General features: G+C 46.6%; 1 protein-coding gene across 6 annotated transcripts in view; it reads left to right on the top strand.

The window, feature by feature from the left end:
- The window catches only part of mpp7a (MAGUK p55 scaffold protein 7a), a 91,743-nt gene that overhangs the window by 47,510 nt on the left and 24,456 nt on the right, over positions 1-19,777 (top strand). For all 6 annotated transcript variants that reach the window (XM_027021541.3, XM_027021542.3, XM_027021539.3 and 3 more), the window contains 5 exons: positions 600-685; positions 911-985; positions 1,646-1,842; positions 2,553-2,611; positions 13,666-13,836. In XM_027021541.3, the coding sequence (XP_026877342.2) occupies positions 600-685; positions 911-985; positions 1,646-1,842; positions 2,553-2,611; positions 13,666-13,836 (588 nt within the window). The remainder of the gene's footprint in view (positions 1-599; positions 686-910; positions 986-1,645; positions 1,843-2,552; positions 2,612-13,665; positions 13,837-19,777) is intronic.

Here is a 19,777-nt window from a genome sequence, read left to right as displayed (position 1 = left end):
AAATAAAAGCTAAAAATTAAAATAAGGCTGTTGTTATGTGTAACATATGTACAGGGTTGGGATTATTGCCTATATTTGGTCTCAAACATTCCTCTCCAGTGTGCAGCGGGAGTCTGCCGACATAGAGGGACTTTCCCATACTATACATAATGATGTGTACTGGAACAAAAAACACTGTGACCCATAGATAAATTCTGAAAACATATTTGGATTCAGTGTGCAAAAATACATGCAGGTATTTTTAGCATGGGACCAAATATTTTTGAAGTGTAATTGATTTGTAAGTTCAGTGGTAATGCCTGTTTTCAGTATGTGTAGCATATTCCTGTAGTATAGTAGTTTGTCATCTTACACATAAACAGTGAATAACAAAATGAGTTGTAATTTCTTGAACAAAATCAGCTTTTAAGAGAAGAGAAGACTGTCAGTGTTAGTACTGTGACTTGGATGTGGCACTGATCAGGTCAAAGGTCTCGCAATCATGTATGATTTTCAGAATTAATCCTTAATGAAAATTTGTGTGTCTAAGCCTTTAGAGTGGTTGTGTAGTTGCTCTAACTAAACATGCATTTGCGCTCCTCTCCTGTGCATTCCTGCAGGGCTCATACACGTGGGAGATGAGCTGAAAGAGGTCAATGGCATCCCTGTGGATGACAAGCAACCTGAGGACATCATTCACATTCTGGTGTGTGTGGGTGTGTGTGTGTATAGACAGTATGTCTGTGAGAACTCAACCCTATGCATTCTATAATTCTGTATATAATGGTGCACCATGTTGGTTGGAGTGTGAATTTGGTAGCGTTTTGATTATGGGCAGGTATGTGGTGAATTAATGCCCATGTCTTTGTGTGTGTGTGTGTGTGTGTGCGTGTGTGTGTGGGTGTGGGTGGGGGGGGGGACTGGTTGACAGGCTCAGTCCCAGGGTGCCATCACGTTTAAAGTGGTGCCAGGCATGCAGCAGGAAAGCCCAGCCAAAGAGCCCAAGGTAACCATGCCCCAGCCTCGACCGGCTAGACCTGTCGCACGTCATGGCGGTCGGCGCTCCAGCTCTGCGCCGTGGTGACACAGCAGAGTGTCTCAGCTGTATGAAGGATGGATGGAGTGGAGCTTAGTGTATAAAGAGTGATGCTCTTTAGGAGTTGAGTTTTTCCCATGACTTTTTATGTCAAATGCTGTTGATGTACACAGACCCCTGTGTGAGTATGATCCAAAGTGTGTGTGCATCTCCTCCTTTGACAAAAGTTTACCTCTTTTTTATGTATATTGTGGTTGGTTTGTACATCATGGTTAGCATGTAATTAAATGGAGAGCGTGAGACAAGGAGTGTGTTTGCAATGTCTTCATGTGTGTATGGTGTGTATGTAGCTATAGATCAGACCCAGACAGACCATACTCTGCTGTCATAATGCCTCTACATGGCAGGTACACACACACACTTCCTTATATCAGCGCAAGCCACTGGCTTATATGCTTTTGGGCTCACTCCTGCTGCTTTCTGTCTGTCTGTCTCTCTGTCTGTCTGTCTTCAGTGCAGCTCAATTCAAGGTGCTCTGTTTGCATGAGAAGTAATGGTGCATTTGTATTGCCAAAGGTTGGGTTACAGAGATTGAGAGGATTAATGTATAATGATACAATTATTCTGCAGATGTACGTGAGGGCTCTGTTCGACTATAACCCAGAGGAGGACAAGGCTATTCCCTGTAAGGAGGCAGGCCTGGCTTTCAGGAAGGGAGACATCCTGCAGGTCATGTGCCAGGATGATGTCACGTGGTGGCAGGCCAAACATGACGGCCACACCAGTGGCCGTGCGGGACTCATCCCCTCCAAACACTTCCAGGAGAGGTGAGCCAGTGGCATCCGCACTGACCGCTGCGCTCACGCGCACACACACACACACACCTGCTCTCTCCTCCGTTAGGATGCGGGCTCCACAACCTCACCGTTTCACCCGCGACTATGAAAGGAATTATTTTACTGCTCTTTCCTTTTTTCCCCTCTTTTGTTTTATATTTCTCTCTCTCTCTCTCTCTCTCTCTCATTCTTTTGTGTGTAAAGGTCTGGTCACTCGGCCAAAATACTTTGGATTTCCGTGCTGTCTGGCCTAGGATGAGTAATGACATTAAATGATGGCTCTGGTCCGCATCCACTTTGGAAGCTCCATGCATGGAAAATCACACACCAGTGACGCTTTGCACAAAGTGGACTCTTGACGTGTGCGTGTGTGTTTGTGTGGATTGCTTCAGGGCATTTTTGGCAACTTTATCCACATAAGGAGAAAAAAATGGAAAGATCTTCAGATACAGTAGCAAGAAAGGGCTGTTTCTCTCTCACTTGCTCTCTTGCTCTGTCTGTTCCTCTCTAACACTCTCTTTCTCCGCTACATTTTGATGGATTTTTAAGCAGGTTACTCTGAAATGTAGTTAAAGGTGTTTAGTAACCCCAAGGCAGTTATGAAACCTGATGGGTTTATTCTACCCTTCTATCTGTCTGTCTCTCTGACTCTCTTACTATCTCTCTCTGTCTTTCTTACCCTCTTTCTTTCTATGTTTCAGGAGGTTTGCACTTTGGAAACCGATAACCAACCCACAGAAGATCCCCAGAAAACGGCCATGTAAGTGGCCAGAGCTGCATGCGCACGTACACACATTTGTGTGCACACGCTTATGTTTGCACAAACGAGCGCACATGGAAGTGCACACAATTGCATGCACATAAACACACACACACATGCGCGCACACACAAGCACACATGCGCATGCCCACTGAGAAGCAGCGCATTCTGATTAATAACCTGATCCTGACATTCAGGAATTTTAGACTCCAGTCACATGTACAGAAGGGCAGCTGAGTGAACGTCTCTTTGTATTCTTCACTGTTCACACTTCTGTGTGATTTGATTTTGTATTTCAGCAAAAAGAATTTCTGAAATGCATTTCCCAGTGTGGGAGTGGGGGAGTGTGGAGGGGTGCTTGCTCTGATTGCTCTCATGCATACTCATGCTTTCATACGTGTCTGCAGATCTTAGGCTATTTGACCTTTTTTGTTGCTGTGTGTGTGTACGTGTGTCTGAACTCTGTTTCTTTGTGTATTTTGAGCTGCCAAACACATGGGTGCACTTACCGCTCACCGTGACTGACTCGCGCGCACACACCCACACACACACACACACACACACACGTAAACAGAACAACTTTATACATGTGTTTTCTTTCTCAACCACACATTTGTAATTGTTTCTTCAGTACTATATACACACACACACACACACACAAACACACACACATACAGAGAGATAAAATGGACCATCTATCTAGAGAGAGAGAGAGAGCGAGCTAGCTGTCACCCTGAACCACACTCATGGTCTTAAATGCTCTAGTCCCTATGAAACCCCAGCTCCCCTTCACTCTTCCCTTCCGGCCTACCCTCCACAGCTCCACCTTGTCCTTTATTTGCATCCTTACATCCAATCAAAGAGCAGGAGGGCATGCATGTCATGGAGGCATTTGCACTCACATTGGTGGTTTTTCCGGGAACAGCATGAGCTGTGTTTGAGAGCGCCATTCCATTCACAGGCCCTTTGGCATCCAATCATCCAATTCAAAGCACAACTAATACACTAATCACAGCTCCATTCTGTTGAACATGCACAAACAGCATAGAGGTGGGTGGGTGGGTGTGTGTGTGTGTGTGTGTGTGTGTGGGGGTGTGTGTGTGTGAGACAGAGAGAACGAGAACATGTGTATAAAATTTTCCCGACTCATGCCGAATATCAGTCACTCCGAGCAGAGTGAAATTTGCAGGGAGAGGAGCAGCTAATGGAGTCAGCCGTTACCAGAAGCAGAGCAGAACTCTGGCAGATCCAGCCCAAATCCAGAGTGCCCAGGGCTGGACATTCAGCCATGACTCTCTCCTCTGGAAACTTCCACAGAGATGTGCGCGCATGCGTGTGCGTGCATGTGTGCGTGCGTGCGTGTGTATGATAGTAAGGCCATATGTCTGTTGGCTTGCAGTGAGGTGACATCAGCCCGTATTTAAGAGGGTGATGATTGGGGACTTGCTCTTCGCAGTGCTCCAGTTCAGAGAGACGTTTGGAGGAGGACGCGCTGGTGTGCTCCCTCATCTCTGCTCCTGACGTTCTCCTCCGTCTCTCCCACTCGAGGCATCTCTCTGCTCTGCCGCTCGTCTTCAGGCTTAGCATGCGCCGTGCGCTCCTCCGGCACCTGAGGAACACAGCTCCACGCCTTCAGTGCCACTTCTCTGTGCTTTCTTTACTATGGTAAACGCAGTGGAACAAAAGTTACAAGTAGTGGTGCTTGTGGGGTCTTTTTCTCAGTCCTTTGTCCGGGTCAACTCCATTCCACTCGCTTCGGCTCCACAGGCCGTTTTCTTTCCGTCTCCCCTTCCGCTGCACTCCCCCACAGCCCCCCCCTTTCCTTTATTATCTTTCTCTCCCCGAGTGTCTGAGAGGCTGGTTTCACTTTAAGCTGTCACTTTCGTGCACCGGCTGTGTCCGTTGGAACACTGCTATGAACCCACACGCGGTCCCACGTGACGCAGCGCGGTGGCCGTCAAGGGGACTGCAGTTTTGAGTTGCTCTGTCGCACATGCAGGCTGGGAGAAAATGTCGGGAGTTCAGTAGTTATTGTCCGCCGTTTTGTATAGAAGCGGCATTCTTTGAGACAGTTGTTATGACTGAACTGTACCTGTACCATGCAGTTGGTGTTGGGGTGTGCGTGCGTGCGCGTGCGTGCGTGCGCGTGCGTGTGCATGTGTGAGGAGAGGAGAGGTGTTTTGCATGTAGACACTCTTCAGTACTTGTGTGTTTTGATTTATCCCTGTTTAGTGAAATTGAGAACACATGATTGGGAGGAAGCTTTTAGAATGGCTCCAAATGTTCCCCTGTCCTTAGCAGAATTCAGGTCCACACACACACCTCCCTGGTGTTATGACCCACACTGCTCGTCAACACATGCAATTTCTCCTAAGCTTTCGTTTTTCCCAAACAGGATGAAGTCAGTTGCACGTTTTGCTTTATGAGTGAAGGTCTTAGGTTTTCTCTTGTTCTTGCTTCTCCTGTGGATGGTGCCGTGGCAGAACTCACTCTTTTCTCATCCTCCTCTTTCTCCTGCTTTTTTATTCCATCTCTTTTTACCTTCTTTCTTTTTTTTCCATCCCAGTCAACCTATTGGATCCTGTAACTGCAGCATATCGGTCCCCGGGCCAGCACGCTATCACGAGCCCATTGGCTGAGGGCCCCTCTGTGTTGCGATGTACCAGAGCTCAATACCGAATGGTGTTAACTGGACCTCAGCCACGGCCGTGGATGTAGAAGACGGGTTCGTCAACCACTGTGGGCATATGGGCATTTTAAATGTTTCACATGGTCCAGAGTCTTTGAGTCTTTTTCTCCTCTGTCTACTACTGTGGTAGATCAGTGTGTGTTCTCTCTCTCTCTCTCTCTCTCTCTATCTCTCTCTCTATCTATCTCTCTCTCTCTCTCTCTCTCTATCTATCTATCTATCTACTGTGGTAAATCAGCCTGCGCACCCTGCAGTGGTAGATCAGCTCTCTTTATTGGCGTGTCTGAGATTACACATAATTTTGCCAAAACCGCATAAAAAAAAAAAGTAAAGTGGCGTGTCAAAAAGAAGGGGGAAAAAATGTTAAATTACATTAATAAAAGAATAAACAGAAAGCCATAAAAATGGGTTCCTCTCCAAGAATAACAGGAGGTTTCAGTCACAAAGTGAACTGAACAAATTGTTAATGTTCAGATTTTTTTCTCTTATTAATTTATATTTTAGGCAAAACAATGCAGCTGTATCTTCCATTTCCATTCAATCACACTGCCTACACAGTCTGTCCTCTTGTTTTTTATGCTGTAGATGCGGTATGTTATAGATCCGCCTCTTTCCACTTCCAGGCTGTGGTCCTTTCATGTGCATGTTTCATATTTAGATAATGCGCCAGACTGATGGTATATTTTAAGGATCAGTAGCATTTTAGTTTGCCTTGCTGTTTTATGTCATTTTTCCATTTATCATCATACTGGAGGGTTAAAATCCTGCTAAAGTCTTTTATTATGTTCCTGGAGGAGGTGCAAGAGTCTTTATCTTTGCCAGTGAGGTGCTGGTCCAATAGGCAGAGGGGGTGGGACTTTGAACCGAGGTGATTGGCCAGAAAAACTATATCATGTATTTTATTGACTGACTGCGTGATTGCCAGTATTCTATTGCTCTTTTTTTTATGACGATCAGCAGTGGAACCTTTAATTTTATGGGTACATGTGAGAGCCTAGATACAGGCTATAGAACCTGAATAAGGCATACACTGTACAAACTTTAATCCCAGTTAAATAAATATATTTTTAAAAATACATTAATTAAACAAAAAACAGCAAATGAGCAATTGCACTAGTAAAAATTGTCACTACTTTGTAAAAAGTGTATATGAACAATATCATGTTTGTTTTTTGTTTTTCAACCTACTATGTGTTTAATGCAATAAGAAGCAGTAGTTCAGTCTCAGATATATTCTCAGTGACTCTTGAAAATGTGCCACCTGATTCCATGGAAATAGCCTGATTAGCCTAAGCAGAGCAGTGGAATCACTGGGACCAGAAAGTTTGCAGCTGTTTATACTTTTAACAAGCAAAAGTAGAACTGAATATTACCAGAGATTATGTAAAACATATTTATGAAATGTAAAACTATCAGTTATGGTTGTACAAAACTGCTTTCTGGAGGCGAGACTGCATATTTGGCAGAAACAGATTCTCTGCTGCAGCTGGGGGTGTGTAGGACATGAAGGCCCAGTTCTGATCTGTTATGGTGCATGTGTAGGATATGAAGGCCCAGTTCTGCTCTGTGTTGTATGTGCATTTGTGGGGGTAAAGACCCAGCCGAAACTCCCCAAAGAGTTCATTTCAGTACCCAGGTAAGTATAGCTTGTGTTGAGTTTTAACATTTGTCCTCTGTAGGTAAACTGATATCTCTTTTCCTGAGATCTGGATCTCTTCTGGAAAGTCGTGATTCTTGTCTTGCTGAGACACTGGCAGTACTGCTGTAGGAGTGACAGGCTTTGCTGGAAACCTTGTTCAGTGAGTGACTTTAGCACGAGGTCGTCAGCACAGAGCAAGCACGTGATTCCAGAGTCATGTAAAGTTTGGCCTGGCATGTGGGATTGGTCCAGTCCTGCTGCTAGGTCATGCGTGCAGATGTTAAATAGTGTAGGACTTAAGCTACATCCCTGCATCACTCCATGACTCTAGAAGAAATCTGTTCTGTATTTTCTGATGACCACACATTTGCTCTTTTGAATATATTGACTTTATAATGTCAAATGTTTGCCCACATATTCCATTTTGAAGAAGTTTAAATAGGAAGCCGCCATGCCAAATAAAAAAAATAATAATAATTCAAGTGACACGTTCCTTGATTTGGTATTTTTATGCCAGTTAGAGAATGTAAAGAATATATATAGTCTGATGTGATATTTTGGTACCAAAACAATTTGAGATTTTCTTAAAACAGTGCTTCATAAGGAAGGTCATTTATTCTGACATTTACTGCAAACACAAATGCCTCTAATTATTGGGGTGATATTTGTATATGGGTCTATCTCTGTCTCTCTGCTGTGGTAGATCAGCGCGGGCGAGCGAGCGCTCTGTCTCTCTGTCTGTCTGTCTGTCTCTCTCTGTCTGTCTGTCTCTCCTGGCAGCTCCCATCACAGAGACTTTGTTTTATTCTCCTCCTGCTGCTTCTGTCTAAGTCCAAACATTTCCATCACTGGAACGTAAATGTTTTTTGCTCTCTGACTGTAAACAGCTGTTTTGGAGCCCACTCTCCTTAGGCTCACTCAAGACACTAAGCTGTGCCCTGAGCGTAAATGTGCACATTGGTGAAATGAGAGAAATCTGTTCTATGTAGCTTCAGTACAGAGCGGCCCGAGTGAAAGCCAAGCTGGCAATTTTGCACTCATTTCTCATATTCCAGTCATAAACGGCTGTACTTTATGGTTTTCCTGTATGCTGGCAGTGTTCTCAGTTTAAATAGCCCTTTGTAAAAGTTAGACATATTGCACTTAAAGTAACCGGGTCTGTTCGGTGCTGTTGCGGTGGCAGACCGGCATGCTCTTGATGTGGTGGCGGTACCGGACTGGTTGAGATGGTCGAGGGCCCAGCCTCGGGCCTCTGCAATGTTCTGCTTTCCATCGTGGAAAACAAGAGTCACAGAGATTTTTGAATTTATTTATTTTTTCCTTTTCTTCATGACACTGGTCACTGCGCACACGCCAGTCACATGGCATGTGCAGGTGCTGTTGAGAGACCCTTGGAGCCGTTTATAGGACAACCATGCATGTGTACTATCATCTTGTCTTTTTGCTGCCCTCCCCCCTTCTCTCTCTCTCTCTCTCTCTCTCTCTCTCCATTTTTCCTCTTTTGTGCCGCTGCACCCGATCAGTCCTCTCTTCCAGACACCAGCGTGTTTGTGTAGGCGAGGGGCCTCTGGAAGGTCATGCCTGGGTCGTGCCACTGGACACCATTTAGACATTCAGACTCATTGGATTTCACAGGAGATGCAGTGCATGCTGCAGTTTTTAAATAAACCTGTGGGCTCCACCCTGCCAGGCTCAGTGTCACGCCATCATCCAGTAACCCTTTCAGCACTGTCCCCTCTCTTACCCATGTACCCTCTGACCTCATGACCTCAACCTGACTGACCTCCTGACCTCAGCCTCTCATAGGCAGCCTGTACATGTTCCCTTTCTTTCCCTGCCATGTTCCCCAAGCCGCAGGTAACGGGAGAGCTGCTTTTGGCAGGGGTGTGGAGCTCCCACTTTACCAGTCTAGTTCAGCGTCCAGTGTGTGTGTGGGTGTGTGTGTGTGTGTGTGTTTGAGAGATTGCGTGTGCCATTGTGCACATGGCTGCTAGTCTGTGAGCCTGCGTGTGTATGGGCCAGTGTGCACGTGCACCTCTGTGTTCCCGTGTGTGTGCTTGTGTGCCAGCGTGCACGTGTGAGAGACGAGGGGCAGTACTTTGGTTGATGGCAGTCCTGAGTTTAGATTGAGGACCACTGACATGATGGAAAGAACCATTCACTCTTCCCAGGACTATATATGCATTCATCGTGTGTGTGTGTGTGTGTGTGTGTGTGTGTGTGTGTGTGTGTGTGTGTGCATCTCTGTTTTGCTCTAACTCAGCCATACCCCTCATCTAGTGCTGACAGGACAGGCGTTTCATGCAGTCCATCAGCATGACGGCCCCTAAACAGCAGTGGAGCGAGACAAACCAGCAGCACAGTGGGCACGCACAGCCCTCAAACTCCTCCACACGCTGGCTTCCCCTGTGGCTGCAGCATTTCCTCTGCCCCACCCTCCGTCCCAGGGACCCCCACACACCCCCCAGCTCCAACCTCAACCCCGCGTGGAGCCTCAGCCACGCAGACAGGGAAGCGATGCGGACGCGACGGGCCGAGGAGAGGAAGGCAAGACTGGGAAAGCCATCAGCCCCAAGGATCCAATTAAGGACTGGAGTTATGGAAAACTGGAGCCCGCCTTGTTGGGGCTGAACTGCGAAACGCTCCATTTCCAAAATGAGTTTATCTCATCTGTCCACGGGTTTTGTCCTGGAGCTGGGGGGAGGGGCTGAGACCTGTCTGCTGTAAACAGCTGGAGTTTAGCAGAGCGGATTTTCCTATTGCCCGCACCCTCCTCAGGTGGATGCACTAGGCAAGCCTGAACTCATTGGGCCATGCGTGTAACGGGGCCCTCCAGGCTCTGGGGGTCTGTGTCGGAGGATGTGGGATGAAGGGTTTCGGATAGTTTTGAACACTAACCGTCAGACGGGCCCGGCAAAATGTGCAGAATCCATGAAGGGAGCTGCCTACGCACCTCAGAGCAGTGCACAGAACAGGCCTGGTGTTGCATAGTGTGGGAGTGAGGGAGGGTGTGTGGGTGGGTGTGTTGGGTATGTGTTTGTGTGGGTGTGGCAGTATGTTAGGCTGTGGGTGTACATGTGTGCCTATGTGAATGAGTGTGCATGTGTTATCACTCCCCCTGATGAAGTGGCTGTTTTGATGGATTGAGCAGGTGATTGATGAAACAAACAGTAGTGGAGCATCCACCCTCTTCCCTTTGGCCTTCATCATCAATGATTCCACTCGGTGCACCTTAAAGACTAAATGTACTATACTGGGCTGGAGATGAGCTTGTGTGTCTGTGTGTGTGTGTCTTTTCCCCCGATGCATTAGGCAACGTTCTTAGCCGGACATTCCTTCGAGTAAAAAGCTTTGGAATAGGACCGAGGGGGAAAAACAAATATCGCTCCTTGACACAAGTTGTCTCTGCCTGGCCCATGGGAGTGGCGAGCCGCTGAACCTGTAACATTTGGGCACGACACCATTTCCCACACATGCACCGTGATGGAAACGGCTCCTACCGGCTGTTTCCCCCAGACGTCGGTCCCTAACGAGTACAGCATGGTTCCAGCCGTGCTCGATACATACTTCAAATAGCACTGCTAAATAGTTGTGTGTGTGTGTGTGTGTGTGTGTGTGTGTGTGTCGTCTCCTGCGATTGTGATCCATCTTTCTCTCTCGTTTTCCTCGTCCTGCAGCAGGAAGAAGGGAAGCCCATAAATGCTTAATGTGCACGAGCCACTGAGGGCCAGCCGGGGCTTTCGGGGTTGGTTTAAAAATAAATAAATAAAAAAATAGGGGCAGATATAAAAGTTCGTTTCCCCTCATGAGAGAGAGACGTGATACTGAATCCGTTTAGCATGCGCACTTAAGGGCCAGCGGTCTCTGTACATACTCTAGCTTATGATCCGCTCCGGAAGCTTTCGGTGTTTTTTTGTTTGATGCTGGGGGTCTCTTGGCCTCTCCCCCTAGGGGGCAGAACACTAGGCCTAAGGCATTCTGCAGATGCCGGGGACTTTGGGGCGATTTCTGAAGGCTGCCTGCCTGTCCGCTCAGATTAACCACACACCCCCGCACTCTGCGCAGACACGCATGCCTCTCTCTGACGGGGAGTCCTCCCTTAGCCTCGTCTCCGTGTGAAGGGCAGAAGCTGAACGTGCCTGGTGGGGTAAAGGACATGTGCCAAGGTATCTGCCCTTAAGGCTTAAACCTGGCCCAAAAAAAACTGCAATGTGGCCGCTTTCGTCTTCACCCATAGAAAGTGGCAGAACCCACGAGGGAAATGAGTAGATTAACTCAAGCAGACAGTTTGCTTTCTTTCTGGAAATCATAAATGTATGTGAGAAGCAGCAAATAAAGGAGATGGTAGGAAGTGGTTTATTTCCAGGCTGTCTGGTGTTTTAAACAAAGAAATCCCACTCATCACTGTGGGAGGATTTCTACTCAGGCAGCAGAAGGTTCTACAGATCCTACTGAGTGCTTCTGCTTTTATGTCTTTTGTTTGTTTTAAATGTATAAAATATCCATTGGTGGAAGTTAATATAGATCAATTATGCAAGTTTATTGGCCCAGTATTTAAATAATTCTTAAGTAAATTGAAATAAATGTACTCCTGTTGGTACTCCTGCTGTGGGGGACTAGGGGGTAACTGCAGTGGTGCGTGGGCTGTAACGGCTGGTGCTGCCCCCTCCGGCCCTGTAAGCAGGTATAGTAGTGAGCTGCTACACCCCACGTGTACACTTGTCTTACAGAGCTACATTCTTTGGAAAAAGAAAAAGAATTAAAGTTCCATAACCAGAATTGGGTCCAAAAAACTGAATGGTATTCCTCTCCCCATTCCCCCCTCTGATTCTGGAATGAATTAATTTCCATCCCTTTCGTCAAATTTGCCCTCGTCAGTGGTGGGGCTCGCGGAATACTCACTATCCAAGCCTTGATTTATTTATCTACACTGAGGCAAAGGGCAGAGCCCTGGCTATTTGGATGGAACTGTCTGGAAGACTTGGAGTGATTTTGGAAAGGTCCCAATTCCGAAGCCTCATCAACTGGGGCGCTGCAGTCCGTACTGACTGGCTGTACCGAAGCTGTGTAATGAAAGCCTATGCACCTGCCCCGAGCTGCACGCACGGAGCGCCTCCCCGTGCCACCGACTTCTATAGGCAGCAGGACCGCCGATCCAATGAATCTTTCTGCTGCTTACTGGATCTCATTGAAGCATTCTCCAATTCTGATGGATTTCATTCACTGTGGCCACCAATTACCTTTTGTGTTATATGGTGACCCATATTGTGCATAATGTTGCTCTATATCCATAAAAGGGAAACTGTATAAGAAAAAAGAATATGTAAGAGAAAATATATAAGGGAAAAATCAGGTTTGATTAAATTAAATTTGTATTTGTTATTCTTTTTCCAGAGGATATCCAGAATTGTATTTGGGAATAAACAATTGTTTCTAATGGCACATTCTGTGGTGCAACCTGCCCACAGTGAAATAGAAGTCTGTGTTGCCTGCCTAGAGTGACTGAATATACACACACACACACACACACACACACACCGCCACACACGCACTTGTTCTGTGTCCTGGTACAGGGACCGTTTTGAGTTATGGCGTGTTTCATTTGTATCCTGCCATAGGTCCACACCAGCCCATATTAAGTGACTGTTTGGAAAAGAACAAGCCATAAAGAATGCCGGATCTCTCCACGGCAACACATCTGCGCAGCGCCCGTGGGCTCGCTGTGCTGTGCTGTGGAAACTATTAAAGGGGATTAGATCAGGATCCTTTTCTGCACCCTTCCCCCATTCCCTCCTCAGTCCATAATTTTCATATTCTCTTAATCTTGGGCATCTTGCATCATATCCATGTGACCATTAATCACTCGGGTCGGAGGGGTAACAAAAGGTGGAGTTTGTGCTGGGGGAAAATGCCTTGTGCAGATGCGGGATATTGGATGTCTCTGGGTTGGTGCTGGACTGGTCTAACTAGCATCTGTCATGAATATGAAACAGGCCCGTTTAAATGAAGGGTGAATTCTGGGGTCTTCGTGCTGTCTGGTGTCACTAATGCATCCCTGCTGTTTCCTAAAAAAAAAAAAAATCCTGTCGGAAGTTTTTGTGGCGTCGTTCCTGATGCTCCCCTTCCCAGAATGCACAAAGCCCGTCGCAGCCGACAAAGCCCGTCGCAGCCTTGGACCAGCCGCCCCCTACGGGGTCCGGGCCGGAGGGCGCTCCCTCCGTCGAGCCCCTCCCACAGGGAAAACCCCCAGACACGGGGGATGGTCTCAGGTGGAAAAGCAGACACGGAGGTCGAGGTGTCAACTGGCCTAGCGTCAGGGATGCCGGCAGCACGATCTAGGCGGAAAGTCAGGCGTCGTCTGCCTGTGCAGTCACGTAGACCTGACCTCCTCCTGGTGGGGGATGGGGAGGAGGGAGCCGTGGGGCCAGAAGGGAGCTCTTATGTGGAACGCCGCTCGGACACCGAGAGTCTAAACGTGCGCGAAGCTGCAGGTCTGTGGGAAAGAGAGGAACTTGCAGTGAAGGGTTTTGCCCCAGACAAACACAGGGCCTCCATGTTTTGTTTTACCATTTTTGCACTGCTGCAACTAGACCTTGGCTTAACTCAAATGAGCAACACTCTAGCTGCGAAGGCCAGCACGCTCCCAATAATCGCGCGCAGGTCCGTTAGAGAGCGTTCTACAGCTTTCCTTCTCCCTTATTGTCTCTCTCCTCTTTTCCCCTCCAGCTTCTTTTCGGAGGAGTTTTCGGCTCAGCAGAAGAGACAGGAAGACAAATAAGTCGATGTACGAGTGCAAGAAGAGTGATCGGTACGACACGGCCGACGTAGCGACTTACGAAGAGGTGACCACCTACCGCAGAGCCCCCACAGAGAAACACAGACTCGTCCTCCTAGTCGGTAAGTGCTGCTGCGCACACGTGCTTGCGCCTGCGTGCATCTCGGTCTCTCATCGTTCCCTGCAAACCGCAGGCGTAAATTGTCCCTCCCCGTCTAGCAGGTGGTTAGTTAGTGCTCTGGTTTCCATCATCTTGTGTCAGTGTCATTAGCTAGGCACTATGCAGGGGCCCTAATGTGCCGACTCGCTCTGGGAACTGCACCTGGTCGTGACTTTGTGCGCATTTGCGTCCAGGAGCCCTGGAGAGATCTGGTGATGCCACTTCTTCCCAATCATCCTTACTCACTAGAGATGGTTTTTATGGCTCACGGAAGAATTGTTAACGTGCAATTCCAATGGAGTGGCGTAGGTGAGACTCCTGAGAGAAGCCAGTTCTTCAACGTGCAAATATCTTGAAAAAGAATTAGTCGGGTGGGGAATGTTTCTCAGTGGACAAAAAAGGGCTGAATTTAATCACATAAATAAGTACGTAAGTAAATAAAGAAATAAATAATGCAGCACAAAGACTTAAACACTCAATGTTTCATATAAGATTAAAATGTAAATGTTTCATATAAGATGAGCTTGAGCGAGAATAGATGCATAAGTTAATCAACCAGATGTGTGTGGCTTTAAAGATGTAAAAATGTTAAGTTTAATTAGACCTCTGCCCTGGGCACTGCTGTTGTATCAACCTCCAATCAGATCACTCAGTGAAAAGAGGTGGGGAAAAGTGTTTATGGAAGCTCTTTTCTCAGGCTAATGTTCCAAATCATCACTGTGCACATCATGAAATACTTTTCACCACTGACCAAAAAAAAAAAAAACGTCCATATCCATGGGACCATTTCAGCCTTCATTTAGCTCAGTGGTGGGAGGTGGTGCTGGGTCATGGTTCAGTATAACACACTGAACCTTGGTTGGGTGAAAGAATCCATGCTCTGCATTTCAATCACAGAGAGTGTGTGTGTGTGTGTGTGTATGTGTGTGTGTGTGTGTGTGTGTGTGTGTGTGTGTGTGTGGTGGTCTTTTTCAGGACTGCTTACCCCAGATACGCAGTCTGAATGTCCCACATATGGACTTAACCCTCTCGATTTTGTTTTGTTTTTTTTGGTCAGACTAATGCAAATATTTTCAATTAACTTTCATAATTTAGGGGCGTCATGGACAGTCTCAGCGCTGCTGAAGCAGAGCTAGAGCCAGGCTACGGGTGTTTGTGCTCCGTTTTCTTTTCTGTATTCTCTTCTGTCTTCCCCTCATTTTCTCTTTTTATTGCTGTTTTTGTAAGTTCCTATCTTTCTCTGCCTCTGACTTGCATTTCATTCTATCCCTTTATTTTATGACTACATCTCTCTGTTGCACACTCATACACTGTCTATGCTCTGAAAGATAATATTTTTGAATTCAGAACCATTAATTAAGCAACTTCCCCTGCCCTGTGTGTGTGTGTGTGTGTGTGTGTGTGTGTGTGTGTGTGTGTGTGTGTGTGTGTGTGTGTGTGTGTGTCTGTCTCTCTCTCTCTCTCTCTCTCTCTCTCTCTCTCTCTCTCTCTCCTTTCTTTGTTCTGGCATATATTTCCAACATGATGTAGACTGGGCTTTTCTTGGCCCGAGAGTTTCTTTTCCCCGCTTCATTTTAAAGTTTGAATGAAGCTCATTTATCTAAACCATATCCTGTTGCATTAAGAGCTCACAGACCCGATAGGTGTTTAGCGCTGGCCGTGGACAACAGGGTTAAATGAAATCACCCCTGAAGAAAGTGGCCTTATTCCCTCAGCTTTCCCGAACACGAGTGACCTGTGGTCAGAGGATCCATTTCAAACAACCTTCCAGACACATCAAGATCTTATCTGTTTGGACACATATTAATCAAAGAGCCAATATAAATAAATTTTACATATGCAAGTCTTGGGCCGACCACCATAGTGTTTTAACTGAAACCTGATTATTTAACGTAGCAAATGATCTGTTTTGTTCTACGTGTTTGATTTGAGGTGGAGGACATTTGGGTTGATGTGGTTATTAGTGGTGGTAGTAACACGGGTTGAAATGTACAAGGCTTCATTCGGTCAGCAACGATAGCCCAAATGAGAAGAGTCCTGTGCTTGTCATACCGTACTGTGCCACTCTCTCTGAATGAGATATTTGGATAGAAATGTGCATTTGGTCTGAAGTGGTGGGGGGGGGGATTTAAGCCCCTACCTCTCAACTGATGTTGAGAATAGCCAGTCAAATTAATAAGGAGTCATTTAAACACCTTAGAGAGGAGGATTCTGCCCTGATGGGAGATGATTTGTGGTGCACTTCCTCGTGGGTCAAGTTTGTTGACAGCAGTGCAGAATCTCTCTCTCTCTCTCTCTCTCACACTCACACATACACACACACACATTCTCACACACGCACACATTCACACACACACACACACACGCGCGCGCGCTCCTGCATGTGTGCTGCTCTCTGCTTAGCCTGGAAGTTAAGCATCTGCTATTAATTAAAGGCCTCTCCTAATGAGGGCTCTAATCTACACTGACACTTTTACTGTAGCTACAACCTCCACCAGGGAGACGGTGTGTACGCAGATATACACACAGAAAATGCGCGCGCGCACACACACACACACACACACACACACACACACAAGCAAGACCTCAGACCCTTGTTATAAGACAATGGTATAAAAGTTACCTATGCAAAGCACAGGCCTGCTTTTATGGTATAAACACTAGCCAATGTTTAGGGTTCTTTTAAACATCATGCAACATATTGCATACAATATATTTTTATTAGTAAAAACAAGCAAAAAAAGTACAATATAAAACTGTGCAATAAACAAAGAGGGATCTATTAGCCTGTCAGAAGCTCTGTGCACCAGAGCAGCTCCCTCTCTCGACGCTCTGCCTGCTGTTTGGACACTAGGCAAGCTGACAGCTGCTCACTCGCCCGCCTCTGATGCGCCTTCAGCTCGGAGATCTCCTCAGGGGCCCGGTGGGGAGCGAAGCACGGCGAGCCTTAGATCAGAGGCAGGGCGGGCTTCTGCGTCAGCTTCTGCTTCTGCGGAGGAGTGATGGAGAACCTGCAAGGCCCCTTTTAATACGCCAGTGAGGGAGGGGGTGGAAGGACCCGCAGAGCGTCCATCCATTATCCCAGTGACGAGGCCTCGATGTGGGCCTGGAGGGGGGGGACCGGGTCTGGAAGGTGGGGAGTGGGAGATTAACGTTCGTGGAAACCACAGACCTGGTGTGTGTGTATGTGCATGTCTGTTTCCTTCTGGTTGCTCTGAGATATGGTTAATAGATGTGAATTTACTACCCTTTCAGTTCCCAATTATTGCTATTGGAAGCTGAATGCACGCACATGGCTTGAGCACGTGTGTGTGTGTGTGTGTGTGTGTGTGTGTGTGTGTGTGTGTGTGTGTGTGTGTGTGTGTGTGTGTGTGTGTGTGTGTGTGCGCGCGCGCAGGAATTCTCTAAAACACATACACACATGGTCCATTAGCTAACATCTGTCTCAATTGAGATATTTCTCAATGACCCTCAAAAACTGTGAAATGGACTCACTTTAATCATGCATCTATACATTAGTGTTATCTGATATATTCTATCTAAACTTTTATCTTCCTCCGCTTATTAGAATTAAGGCAGATGCCAGATTAGTGGAGGCAGAGGAATGTTTGGTCAATATGCCTTTCCTGGGTTAAACACTTTGGATTTATATGATTATTCCAAGAATCCCGGTGACCTTTCCTAGCCTGCTGTGTTGTAAGGCTCGGAGCCTTGTGAGAGAGAGCGGAAAGTGTCGCAGGTGGCTGGCAAACGCAAGCAGGACGGTGTGGCCCCAAAACCACGCTCAGTTGCAGGATACGTCCAGTGCCATCAGACGGACGTGAGACGTAAGGAGCCACGTCTCTAGGGAGGCCGTGTAAAAGGGGGGAGGGGAGGAGAGGAGCGGGCAGGGAGCAGAGGAGGCGCGGAACACCGGGACTGATCTTCCAGAACCGATTCTGGCCTGCACTTAAAGAAAAATATATATATTAATTTAATTTTTTTTTTTTTTTTTTTTTTTTAAAGAAAGGTTTTGGAGATGCCTTTTAATTTTCATCAAATGGGTTTAGATACCCACTCATAATCCTGATACCAAGAGAAGGAGTAAGGGCAGAGGAGAGAGGGAGAGAGAGATTCAGACAGAGAGAAGGATTTCAATGATAAATACATGAATTAATGGCTTTTCAGGTTTAGAGACTTTTTAATGTATAACAGCACTCTGCATAACAGCAATTGAACAAGAGATTTAAAATTTTTCACTTGGACCATAGAATGTCAGCTGGGCCCTTCATTTCTCACTCAATCACTCCATCCCTCTTGCCTCACTCTTTCACTCCTTCACTCCATCCCACTCCAACCTCACTTGATCACTCTATCCATCCCTTGTCTCACCCATCTGGCTCTCACACCATCTGTGGGCTGTGATTGGAAAGCCAGCTGTCTGCTGGGAGCACAGCCTGTCCGCCTCTCTAGCCTGTACAGAGCCGCAGGGCGAAGGTGGAGGCTGACAGACATGAAGGCCTTAGGAAGCTTGTCAGGCATTTTACCTTACAAGAAAGCAGAGCTGCAGGAAGATCATTTTCTCTCTAGTTCTTGTGTGTGTGTGTGTCTGTCTGTCTGTCTGTCTGTAGGTGTCTGTCTCTCCACGTTGGCTGTGTATACAGTCTCCTTTCACCTGTACATGTATGTGTGTAATATATTTATTTTTTGTGTGTGTGTGAATATGTTTGTGTGGGGTTGCCAGTAGAAAAGTATTTGTGAATTGTTTGATCTCTGGATGTCATGGCTGGTTGAGTTCCAGGCCTCACGCCCACTGTTAATGTAGAGATAAAGTGATGACAGCATGAGTGATGCTGTTTTGATGATGGCCAGTCAGTTTCTCATACTCACTCACTGTGGTTCTCTTTTTATTTCTCCCTGTGCCTCTTCCTCTCCCTCTTTCTCTTTCTCTCCTTCCTTGTGCGCGCGCGCGTGTGTGTGTGTGTGTGTGTGTGTGTGTGTGTGTGTGTGTGTGTGTGTGTCTATGCTTTGGCTATACAACCCTTCTTATATAGGTTAAGGAGGCTTTTCTCTGGTTTTGCTTTACCACAATCTGATCTTAACTCACAGCTTTTATTGTCTGCCTATGCTGATGTTAACGGGATGCTTAAAAACCAAGCTGATGTTGATAACCCACTCAGCACAACAGTTTAGTCAAATTTCCTCCGGTAAGGTGAACTGGAACAAAAGTGAAGTGTTGCTGGTAGGAAGCTTGCCATACGGGACACCGTGTTTACCACGGGGGCTGAGCTGGGTTAGGAAGGGTTTTAAATATTCGGGAGTCTTTCTGGGGGACAGACAAGCCGGACAGAAAAACTGGGATGGAAAGTTAGTTTGACTGGACAGATGGAATAGAATACGGCCTCAGCTGTCGTGTAAAGGAAAGGTTCTGATTTGTAACAGCCTGGCAGCCTCCTCCTTGTGCCACAGGTTTGTTTGGCCCCCTTCATGTCTACTGTCCAGCATCCAGGCAGTGCTAGTGAGTGTTTTTTTTGGGAGAAGCTACATTAGATCTGTCAGAGTGTGTTGTTTTTAGTAAAGAAGGTGGAGCACAGGGGCTTGTACACCTTGCCATTATGACTGCAGCCTTTCCTCTTCAATTTTTGCAGAGACTTCTCACTGGGCCAGCAAACCTGCTGTGGACCTTTTGGCCTGTGTGGCGCTTCATAGACTTGTGGGCTGGGACATGGACCTGTCTTTGTTCCTAATGGACACCTAAAAGATTGTCCTTACAAAATCACTTTTTTTTTAAATTCTGGACTTTTTAATGTTCTTATGTTTTTCAAGATTCAGCAGCAGAAAAGTACAGTTTTTAAGTGTTGGCTGCTGAAAGAACCTTTGTTCGGAAGAGCGCTCCTGGACATCACTAGTGGGCTGGCCTCTTT

This window comes from Electrophorus electricus, chromosome 15 (assembly GCF_041902795.1).
Source record: "Electrophorus electricus isolate QZ-2024a chromosome 15, ASM4190279v1, whole genome shotgun sequence".
NCBI lineage: Eukaryota > Metazoa > Chordata > Actinopteri > Gymnotiformes > Gymnotidae > Electrophorus > Electrophorus electricus.
The sequence above is the reverse complement of the archived record's forward strand: the minus strand, read 5'-3'. Positions and strand labels throughout refer to the sequence as shown.